An 11,535-nucleotide genomic window follows, 5' to 3' on the forward strand; every position below is an offset into this window, starting at 1 on the left:
ATATGTTTGATGTCCTCTGTGCCCATATGAATAACCCCTATGATGTAACTGGAATGATGAGATAGATGTTCTTCTTTAATGTTTTTGTTTTATTATTTCACTGCCGTACTGTGTTCGATCTTGTATAGCCATCTTGTCTCAAGAGGACCACAATGGAAATAAGTCCCAGACTTTATTATGTGTTATCCTCGATGATTTTATTAATGTGCATGTATGGCTTTTAAGTTTTATGTGTGCTTGTTTTTTTAAATGTTCGAATTAATAAAATAAACTAAACTAAATAACACAACCTAGTGACAATGAAAGACTGCAAGGTGCTGCTCACTTCCACCTAAGGATTTTGCCTTTTGCCTTTGCACTGTTAATAAAAACAACAGGATATTATGGTAGCTTGAAAATTGTCCTCATTAGTCGAACACAAATTCACCATGCACCTGTGGTGAGAAAAAAAAGAGCTGACAGTACCACCTTCATACCGCTGGGTGTCGCACAAGTATCTTTGTGGCTCCTGTAAAACTGCCAGTTTTGAGCTCAAATTAGTGACATACATATCCAATTATAGGAACAGCGCAAAAAGCAATGATATCCGCTGTTCTGCCACTTTCATCTCTGATTAAGCGCGCGACAAGAGAAGGGGGGATGGCGGGATATAAATTGCGGGTGCAGATTGGGAGGCAGCCATGAACTCCGCTGTCCCGCGAGGGCCACTGATGTATAGTCTCACAACATTCAACTGGTTATGTAAACAAGCGAATTAATCCATACGTGTGCTTATTCTACTGTTCTAGTCTACTAGTGAGTGAGGTGCCCTTATACGCAGTGCCTACGACATTACTACTGGACTTGGACTTGAATAAAAAAGGATGGGCGTGAGTCGCCTTTGAAAGGGAAGCGAGGGGCGATCCTTTTTCAGCACAGGATGCGAGCCCACCGCTCAGTTCACTCTGCGCGCTGCTTCCTATACGGAATGAGAGACTGACTCCACGCTATGGATAGGCCTATTACAGGTAACGTCCAGACGTCTTTTCGGGAAAACATATATTTGGGTTTTTGATAGTGCAAAGGAGTAGGCTAGTATAAGAGTGGCCAAATTAAACTTGAGAGGAAGAAAAATGTAATAAATAATTGATCACAATGATTGTTTTTAGGATTTCCAAATTGCATGAGTATTTAATAACGTTCATTTAATAATGGGAGGTGCTACATCTGACTAATATTTACTAATTTGAAAACTATAGCCTAAATTAAATAGCATTTATTTGACGCACTTACTAGATAGGCTACCTTAGAATTCCGTGCGTATTACGCACGAGTTTTTGTATAGGTCTATGGATCCCAATTAATTATTTTTAGCACTCAATTTAGTATATCTTAAACACCTAATAGTCTGTCATGAATCAGTTGTTATTTGTTTCTTAAATCACCAGGAAACACCACCAAACTGTATGTTTGAAGACCAGCCTAATATCAACTGAGACGCACAGGAGGAAGGGGGTGTGAGAAAGAGAGAGCGTGTCTGTGCGTGTACTAAAAGTGTGTGCGTGTGTCAAAGTGTGTGTGTTAGAGAGAGAGAGCGAGAGAGAGAGAAGGGTAAAGAGAGAAGGGAAAGAGAGAAGGGGAAAGAGAGAGAGGAAAGGAGTAAGGTTGGTCCAGGTGATTGCGTCCTTTCAAACCTCCAAGGAGCTGCCGTGTAGGATCAGTGTGCACAGGAAGGATCAGAGTTCCGACCAGACCATGGTGGTGCCAGCCCGCTGCCCGGGCCCCTGTGCCATGCTGGCGCTCAGCCTCCTAATGGGATACGGCGTGGTGTACTGCGTCGCCGGCCAGAATGACACGGAACCCATCGTACTGGAGGGGAAATGCCTGGTGGTCTGCGACTCCAACCCTTCCTCGGACGGCGGGGTGACCTCTTCGCTCGGGATATCCGTCCGGTCCGCGGGCGCCAAGGTGGCTTTCTCTGCTGTGCGCGGAACGAATCACGAGCCCTCCGACATGAGCAACACGTCTATGACCATCTACTTTGACCAGGTCAGCCGTCCCGGGAATTTGCGTATGCAAATATTGTCCCTATGTGGACAGATACTTATTTTGGAGATTGATAATATGTTTGATATATTTTTTTTTCTGATGCGGCATACAGAATAATGTTTTAATGCAAATGGGTTATGATAACTTCACCTGGGTTGAGTTTATGCGTTGGGAGATTTCTTTCTCTCAAAAACTTGAGAGCAGTTTTGGGGAGCCTCTGCAAGAAAATGTTGCAGTATGATAACGGGGACATTGTGATCGTTGTGCGTAATTACCCCAAATATGCATAAAAGCTGCAGCTTGATGCAAATGTTGTGATTTGAAAATACGTAGGCTATTGTACATATAGTCTGTCTTGTAGGTTTAAGGGACGCGCAAGCACTGCGGCGCAACAATAGATGTGACTGCTGCTGTAAATGCTCCAACCATCAAGTGGAGTATTTTTACGCCCAGCTGGTGCGCTGGAGCATTATGGACAGTTTTATGTTAATTGATGGCCCCACCCCCCTCTCCAACAAACTAACGTGTATAGATTGAAATCAATGATTCGACCACTACGTTTCTCGACTTCAACAATAAAAATGCATTGTCCAATTGGAAAACTGAAAGTGACAGGCGAGCAACATTGGATAATGTGGGTCGCGCGTTTAAAGGACCGCTCTATTACGCAGTGTGAAAGTGCTTGGTAATTTGGCTAGTTTAACCCTCGCGGTGTCTCAGTCTGTTATATGGTGACTCTGGGTTCTGCTTATGCGTTATCTTGTCGCTTTGTGTTGCAGGCTTTAGTGAACATCGGCAACCATTTCGATCTCAAAGCGAGTGTCTTCCAGGCGCCAAGGAGGGGAATATACAGCTTCGGCTTTCATGTGGTCAAGGTTTACAACAGACAAACCATACAGGTAAGACCAATAGTCAACATTTGCTTTACTATGATCGCTATTCAAGGTTTTCTGATGGTTGGCCTAGTTGGGCTATAGTGTATTGTTGTAGGCTATGCCACGGAGCAGCCATCCCAAAATGGGTACATTATTGGTTCGTAATTAGAGTAGGCCAACCGTACGATGTAACACGTCTGAATTCTGCGCGTGCTGTTTCCGTTACCCCAGGTCAACCTGATGCAGAACGACTACCCGGTCATATCAGCTTTCGCCGGTGACCAGGACGTTACGCGGGAGGCCGCGAGCAACGGCGTTCTTCTGCAACTGGAGCGCGAGGACCGGGTGTATCTGAAGCTGGAACGGGGCACACTCATGGGCGGCTGGAAATATTCCACTTTCTCAGGCTTCCTAGTCTTTCCACTATAATTTAATATGCGATCACGGAAATCGCAAACGTGACTCCTCCACGGTTGAGGAACGATAAAGACAAAAATGTGGTATTTTATTTGAACTAAACTGTCAGAGGAGGAAGAAGACAGACACATATGTGTACATTCACACACTATACAGTATCTATTTAATTCAAACATGAACGTTTCCTTGGAGTTCATACATCCAAATCCATCGACCAAACCCAATCTGGAAGGATAACCGAATCGATCGCTCCGTGATGTATAGGCAACCACTTGTCGATTATTTGGATTTTATCACTTGGGAATCAATGAACTTTTGTCAACAGACAGACGAGTCAGTGTACCTCTGTGTACCCGGACTACTGAACAGATGAGAAGAAGGTTATATGAATCGAAGAACTTAAAGTCCCGAGCTAGTCTACATGTATTTTCCAATGCTCTATTTTGTGTTTGTATAGCCTTTGGCATAGAACTAGGGTTTCCGTCAAGTGAGGTGTGTGGAATTATAACGGACGTCCAAGAGAAGAAGAGTGGTTTCACACCCAAAGCATTTTTTGCACGAACGGAAGAATGTTTTTGTTTTGTGCTGTCTATGGTGTTCCATTTTGGATGCTGAACATATTGAAAACAAGCCAACTGTAGGCTGCCTAACTATCCAGAGATGACATAAAAAGAGAAAAAAGGCAACATATTTCAGCCAATGGAGACATCTATAGAAACTCTTTTACAAAAAACATTTATCGAATTTATAAAGTACATATTCACATTATGGTGTGTTCTACTCTACATTTCGAATCTGCGTAGCTTTGACTGATTTAGTGTCCAGTGACGTTGCTCACAAATGTACATTGTGAAAATAACAACAGAAAAAAATCCCTATATATGATGTCCCGCCTAATAAAAAATATTGTATTGTATACGCGTATCGATTCACTTTTATTCTATACCATTTTGAGCTTGCAAATAAAACAAGTTCGAAAAGACATCAGGTCTGAAGTAAGTTAATAAGAAATTGACGTTCAAAGTCGAAGTAATCGTGACAGAATAGGCCACTAATAAAGTACTGTACAGCGAACGTCCTTCTCAGACCTGTAGCTCACTATAGATTGGCGCTGTCCATGGTTCTCATCTAGCAGCCGCTTGAACTGAATGCAATGCTATGCTCGTCACGACACACTGAAGTCCACACCAAACCCCATTCAACTCTCGTTGTTGAAAATAGTAAACAGATCGCTATCAACTTTTCATGTTTCTTTATTCTAAGATCAAAGCAGAGAAATAACATGACAATACAATAGCATATTGACATTGTCAAAACCGCTCTATTTTGATGTGAATAGTGATAGTTATTCACACACTGTAATTATCTTAGCCAAATAATTATGCAACGCAGAGACAATGAGATATTGTTTTGGGCCTGCTGTACAAAAACAACCCTCCAGCACGCACACACACGAACACACACACGAACAAACACACACACGAACAAACACACACACGAACAAACACACACACGAACACACACGAACACGAACACACACGAACACGAACACACACACACACACACACACACACACACACACACACACACACACACACACACACACACACACACACACACACACACACACACACACACACACACACACACACACACACAGAGAGAGAGAGATCAAGGTTGTTTTTCAGCCACGATGTACAGGAATACATTCCTAATACATCTTCACAGCTGAACAATCAATAGTACATCAATGAAGCCTACTCTATTTCTAGAGCTTTGGTTTAATCAAGATACTGCATGGATATGGGAGCATCACAAATGTTCAGATATGTCATGTGCTAAACGATGCTATCAAAGATGTACCCCAAACAAGTCCACATAATTAAACATGCATTGTGGTACATAGAAACCAAGGAAACAGGACTGAGCAAGTCACCACTATCTTATCATGTAGAACTGAAGGCTATGTGTGTGTGTGTGTGTGTGTGTGATAGCAAGTATATTAATAGATGCTATAACTAATGGTGCCTAGATGCTGTATATAGGCCTATACCATGCAGGTCTGATTGGCATTCGTTCTTTGATCTAGGTTAAAGGGGGGGGGGGGGGAACAAACGTTGATATAGATTGAAGATATTGGCCATGAATGAAACAGATAGTAGAACAAAGGGAATTGGTGTGGTGTAGCTAAAGTGTAGCCTAATAGGAAAATAAGGGAGATGGTAAGTACACCTACACCTGTCAATTTTGGTTTCCTCTGGGCTGCATGGCCAGGTGCAGTGTAGTTTTCAGCAAGGCTAGGATGTGGATCAATGGAATACTTAAGATTGATCTTTGCATTGGAGCCTAGCTCTCTGTCTGATTAAGAGACCAAACCCACTTATTTGACTGTTGCTACAAGGTATTAAACAAGTCATGGGTTGTTTTGAATTGTCATAAAATGAGTAAATCGTTTTAAACAGCTAAATGTTGTGTTGATGCTGTCAGGCATCTATTGTATTATAAACTGTAGATTGTGATGCTTAATCTGATCTCGTAAATTTACATTGAGAACAGTGAAACACCATTTTGATAATGATGTAGGTGGGCACTGCACTGTAAGCCAAGCAGTCATGACAACAGCAAGATGGCTGACTTTAGGAGGTGGAAAAATGTGATTGGTTGAGATCTCTGCTCAAAAGAATGCTGAAATGTTCTTATGCAGATGATAATTTCTAGACTTGTCAATACAATATTGATTGAAGTTGATTAGCTCACCAAGATCTCCTAACTATGGATACTTTATATTCAGCTATCAACAATGGCACAAAATACTGAGATTGTATAGCCTATTATTCAGAAAATCTTATAAAATTGAATGTCCCAAAAAATTCAAGATGGCAGCAGGATTGGCCTTGGCAGTGGAACCTAGCTGGCAACTGCCTAGGGGATCAGGGTCTTACCTAGTTCGATCCAGTTTTTATATTCAACATGCCAAACACTAGGCAGGTTTCAATTGACCAAGATTTATTAGACAAAAGCAAAGTCGCAAAAAAAATTATAATTGTGACATGTGTAATGGAAACAGCAGCTGTAGGAGAAATGTTCTAAAGATCAACAACATTTTTATCTGTTAGAAAGCGGTGCATTTTTATTTTGTCCAACTTTCTTTATAGCAACAAATGATGATGGAAACAGTGTTTTTCGAATAATGATGATTGCCGCTAATTTTGAAGGTACGCAGGGCATGTGATGTCATTAAGTAACTATACAACTCCACTCCACATTTAATTCTGAATGCTTACTGATTTCTAAATCTATATTTCAACTATAAAACATAATGTTTCTTTGCGGGACAAGGATTATCTGGACTTTCAAGAATGCCTGAATTGCTCTGCCTTGTGTTTCTGGTTGGCTGGATGCGAGATTCACCATCCAATTATTTCAGATCTAAGGGAGTGCAAGTTTCACCATGGCACTGACTGTGGCAGTTATTATAATTATTAGAGTATGGCAAATATAAGTAAATTCTTGCATTCTGTCCATGCTGGCTTTTGTGGGCTACCTGAGACATGAAACAGGTGGGAGGGCATACAGGCTGTCACCAATTTATTGACGCGCAGTTTTCCAATTTTTTTTTTTTTTTTAAATGTGTGATGTCATTACGTGCAGCTGTTATTATCGAGACAAGACAGTTCAATGGAAAAGCACTGGACAAGTTAATGGCAACGTAGCTAGTGTGTGAAGGCAACAGGCACTTTGAGTAAGCTAACACTACCTACACATCAGTGTGGATATCGACATCCATTGGTTTCTACTAGTTACCGTACACAACGTCAAAATTGGCTATATTGTAAAAAATCATAAAAACTAAAATAAGCATTTTGACCTTAATTTAAGGTTAAGCATAAGGTTATCAAGGTGGTTAAGGCTATGGTTAAGGTTTAAAATCACATTTTAACAAGATACATTTATGACTTTGTGGCTGTGGTAAGTAGTTACGACCGCATACGTTTTGCGGAAACGAGACCTAAATCTTCTAATTGGACTCCAACAGCTGAGAGCAGAGCAGAGAGGCCTGCTGTTACTTCTGCAGATGCCAGGCCAGGGATAAAGTAGCATAGAGTAAAATGGCTCTGGCAACCAACATACCACTCACCACTTCACTCTCAACAGCTTATTTGGACAGCATTTTAAAAAGCCCTATAAACTTTTGATTAAGCCCATACTGACTCAAACGGTCTATTTTTGGACCATTTATTTTCCTAATTATGTCTGTATCTCATTCTCTTATCTTGTCATGGCTTGATTACTCAGAAATGATTCCACATTGTTGGTGGTCAAATTATCTCAATCCATAGAGGCAGACACAAATATATAAAACTAGAACTAGGGTTTGTGTACCCTTACGAAAAAAGATTGCAGCCAGAGTGCAGTATAACTGCAGTACACTGCATTATAACTGCAGTCAGAGTGCAGTATAACTGCAGTATGTGACAAATACTGCATCCAAAATAAGTTCACATAAATTCCACAATCTGATGCTAGCTCATGATGAATCCTAAACACCGTTTGGCACGACAGGTGCCAGATGAGTGTATTTGATGTTACCAATATATAGCTTTGATGAACGTTAGCCACCTAGCTGACATGTACATCTTTATGCCCTTATGGGTGTGAACCATGGATAAAGTAGCCTATTGTGTGTTTTCCACAGATATCAACAACATTTATCAAAGATGTGAAATGATAACACCACCATGTGTCCACCCCAATAGTACCATCAATCCCTGTGTATGGGGGACACTTTTATGGATGTACAGATGGCAGTATATTGTTCTTTGTGGGCCCGATATAAATAAGGATAAAACTGGTACCACCCATTAAAAAACACTGAGCTAATATGGCCTTTTAGTGTTTTAAGACGTCTTTGTTTCAGAGTTAGTCTCTTGGAGGCAGGCATGCTTCTTGTTAAATATCCTTTGTGGCCTCGTCTTCGGGCTCGTGTTTCATTTAAACAGCTCACCCAGCAGGATAGACTTCAATGTGGGCCCTCACGGCACGCAGCACTGCAATACTTTATGCATTACAGTCTAAATTACATATTAGAGTCATCAGAGGCATATTATCTGTGGGTTCAGCCTGTCGTAATGGATGTCAGTTGCAGTTATTCATTAAACTGTAGGTTTGGTGAGGAGTCTTAAACACACACACATATATAGACACACACACACTGGCTCCCCTCAGAGAGACACAGCTGTAATTTCTACCCAGTCAGGCTTGAACAAAATGCCACATATCTAAACATTTGAAAACTGCCAGAGAAAAAAACAAATTAAATCGATTACAGCAATCAGATATTGAAGTCCTCTGGTGTTGACTTGAAGGCTGTCATCCAGAGAGCATCATAACTGTAACTCTTTTAGACAGCATTGGAGTTTACACATCTAATTTAATTGCTTCAGCTTGCAGTTAATGGTAAATGTAGCAAAAATAAGTAAATATTCTGGGAGAAAACAGTGGAGTATCTTTGCTTCGTCCTGCCCAAACTTTTGATCTTTACAGCTGAAATAAAACCATTAATTGATTATCATTCTCCTCACTTACCAACAGTGCTCCAACAGTGGCGTATACAGGTGATTAACTACCGACAACTTAATGAAAACCATAACAAGTAAATACCATGGAACAAAGTTTGATTTCGTTGGCAATCACCATTAGTCTTTGGATTTCCTTAAAATTAACACAATCTTAGTGGCTTTAGCTTTTGAGTCCTGCCTAAGGGTAAAGCACAATAAACACAGTTGGAGCATACTGTATACTGCTCTGTGCATTTGTCGCTTTACTGAAAAACCTTGTGGACCTCATGAATCAACATACACAATCTGATTGTGGGGGGCTCTTTGCTGCCACTTTACAGAATGTCATCTGGTTCTCTGCAGAGTACTCTGAATATTGAAGGACCAAACTGCTTCTAGAACAATGACAAGCCATCAGAAATCCTATTTTCGTAGTTTTCTATAGTTTGAGGCTATTAGACACACACAAAAGCCCCAGATTGGCAAATTATCCCTCTGTCTCTCTGAATTTGGCAGAAGGAGTTTGCATCCCCCCACTGGGCACAGACGTCATATCAACGTCCATTCCACGTTCGTTCAACATAATTTCATTGAAATGACATGGAAACAATGTTGATTCAACCAGTTTGTGGCCCAGTGGGCAGGCTTTGTTTGTTCTAATGTCTCTCAGTAGGAATCCAAAGGACTGATAGGACTTCCATCATGCTTGACGGTTCCCTCAAGGGGAACAATAAAGAAAAACTCAAGCATCACAATCACAAGAGACCAACTAACAATGTACAGTATCTTTTTATTTAACAATGAACAGCCAAGTAAATACATGTAGTCACAGCAACTAAAATCCCTCACACAAAATGTCTCCTCTTCCACTCATTTTCTCAAGTGTTCCTCAGCTATCCATTTGTGGTTAAATTTGCCCTTAGTGTGATTCTGGGTGAGAATAATCCTTTCACAGCAGTATTTTTATATTTAGTGTGCTTTCAGGCAAACCTAGCGGCACTTCCGTCTGGGTTGAAACGATGCTTAGTCCCACACTCAATCTAATATCTAACGTGGAGGCAAGTTAAAAAGGAAATGCATACTGAATGTCAGGCTTTACCGCTAGCCGTAATGGCTCCGCCCTCTTTATATCATATTAAAACCCATTCCATAGGTTTCTCTCCAGACAAGCTCTGTTAATTTCATGGTCCTGCAGTAATGGCATAGCAATAGGAACATAACCACCTGTGCCCTTCCCTTCCCCTCGTTAGGAATAAAACTAACCAATGCTTTGGCAAGGGAGGGAGGGAAAGTGGCAGGGAGGAAAAGAGGGCCTCATCAAGGTGAATCATGCCTTTCTATTCAAACATTTCTATTCTTTAATCACATATTAGTGCTAAGACCCCTCATACATCTTATCAAGATTATAGTTTAAGCAACAAATAGGTCAGAGCTGATGAAACACCAAGTGGACATTTTGTCTTACTCTAATGAAACACACTTGGGGGTTTTCCAAGTCCTCCCTACTGTGCTGTGGGACATTGATTCATTTATTGATAGCACCTGTTCATAACTATTAGATGTGCTGCATCTGTAGCTTCTATCCCTTCTCTTGAAGGGGGTTCAAGACCCCTGCGATAACTGTCATGGCCGCCTGATGACCTGGCCAATTTACACTTGAATGAGAAGACACGGTAGCAAACCGGGAGAATACACAGAGAGGATAGATAGAATGCACGCACGCACACACAGCAAGCACTGCACAGTGGCTGGTTAATAATGCATCTGTTTGCCTAATAAGTAAAGAGACTCATATTACAGACCCAAACATCAGACAGACACCCGCCTCTGTGGATGGACCCCTGTGTCAATCAGCTCCCTGAAGAGATGGAGAGAAGGAGACCGAAGAGAGAAAGATGGAGAGGAAATAGAGAGAGATGGGAAGTCTGTTTATTCCTTCTGTCTTTCCTCCCAACTCTGCAATATCCATACTGCTGAAATGTGCAATTCCCCAAAGAAGCACCCCCCTCTCACCTACCCCGCATCCCTCCTACTTACAGAGACAGAACAGTAGACTATGCAAAGCTAGGCAATGCAAGCCAATCTCATATGAGGAACTTCCATGATGATGAGAGTCTCCGATATATCATCTGTCTACACATTAGATTCAGTCAATGTCCCAGCCCCACAGCCTAACCAATTTAACCACATTCATTAGAATGGGAAACACTGTGCATCAGCACTACTCTAGCACTACTGTAGCAATAGGTGGATGACATAAATACACTGCGATGTGAGCTGGGAGATGCTCTGACACAGAGGTGGGTGTCATACTTACAGCATGTACTATCCTTTGATTGTTCCGTGGTTGCCATGGCGCTGAGGTGCCGTGAGGCTGCCTAGGAAGAGAACTCCTGTACATTTGTAAGTATTTTATCCGTTTTTAAAAAGCTATTTTTTTCAATCATTTTTGTTTGTTTTTGATAACTTATTGAGGGTTGACCTAAAATATCTGGTGATAACCCACGTAGTTGCAGGACTGGTGATGGCAAGTCCATTTATGTGGCTTGGCTAGCTAGCTAACTATTTGAACGATACATCAACACAGAGCCATCTTTCCACCTGCCCCAGTTTCTGGAAGGAGGTTGAAAGCGGTGTGCGGGATGAGAAACTACAAG

General features: G+C 41.4%; 1 protein-coding gene across 1 annotated transcript; it reads left to right on the forward strand.

The window, feature by feature from the left end:
• Positions 1-611: 611 nt before the first annotated feature.
• cbln2b (cerebellin 2b precursor) lies at positions 612-4,236 on the forward strand. Its single transcript, XM_071414915.1, has 4 exons — positions 612-1,007; positions 1,428-2,028; positions 2,808-2,927; positions 3,135-4,236. Exons 2-4 carry the CDS (start codon positions 1,735-1,737, stop codon positions 3,330-3,332), a joined length of 612 nt encoding a protein of 203 aa, XP_071271016.1. The 5' UTR covers positions 612-1,007; positions 1,428-1,734; the 3' UTR covers positions 3,333-4,236.
• Positions 4,237-11,535: the final 7,299 nt, after the last annotated feature.

This window comes from Salvelinus alpinus, chromosome 8 (genome assembly GCF_045679555.1).
Source record: "Salvelinus alpinus chromosome 8, SLU_Salpinus.1, whole genome shotgun sequence".
Lineage (NCBI taxonomy): Eukaryota > Metazoa > Chordata > Actinopteri > Salmoniformes > Salmonidae > Salvelinus > Salvelinus alpinus.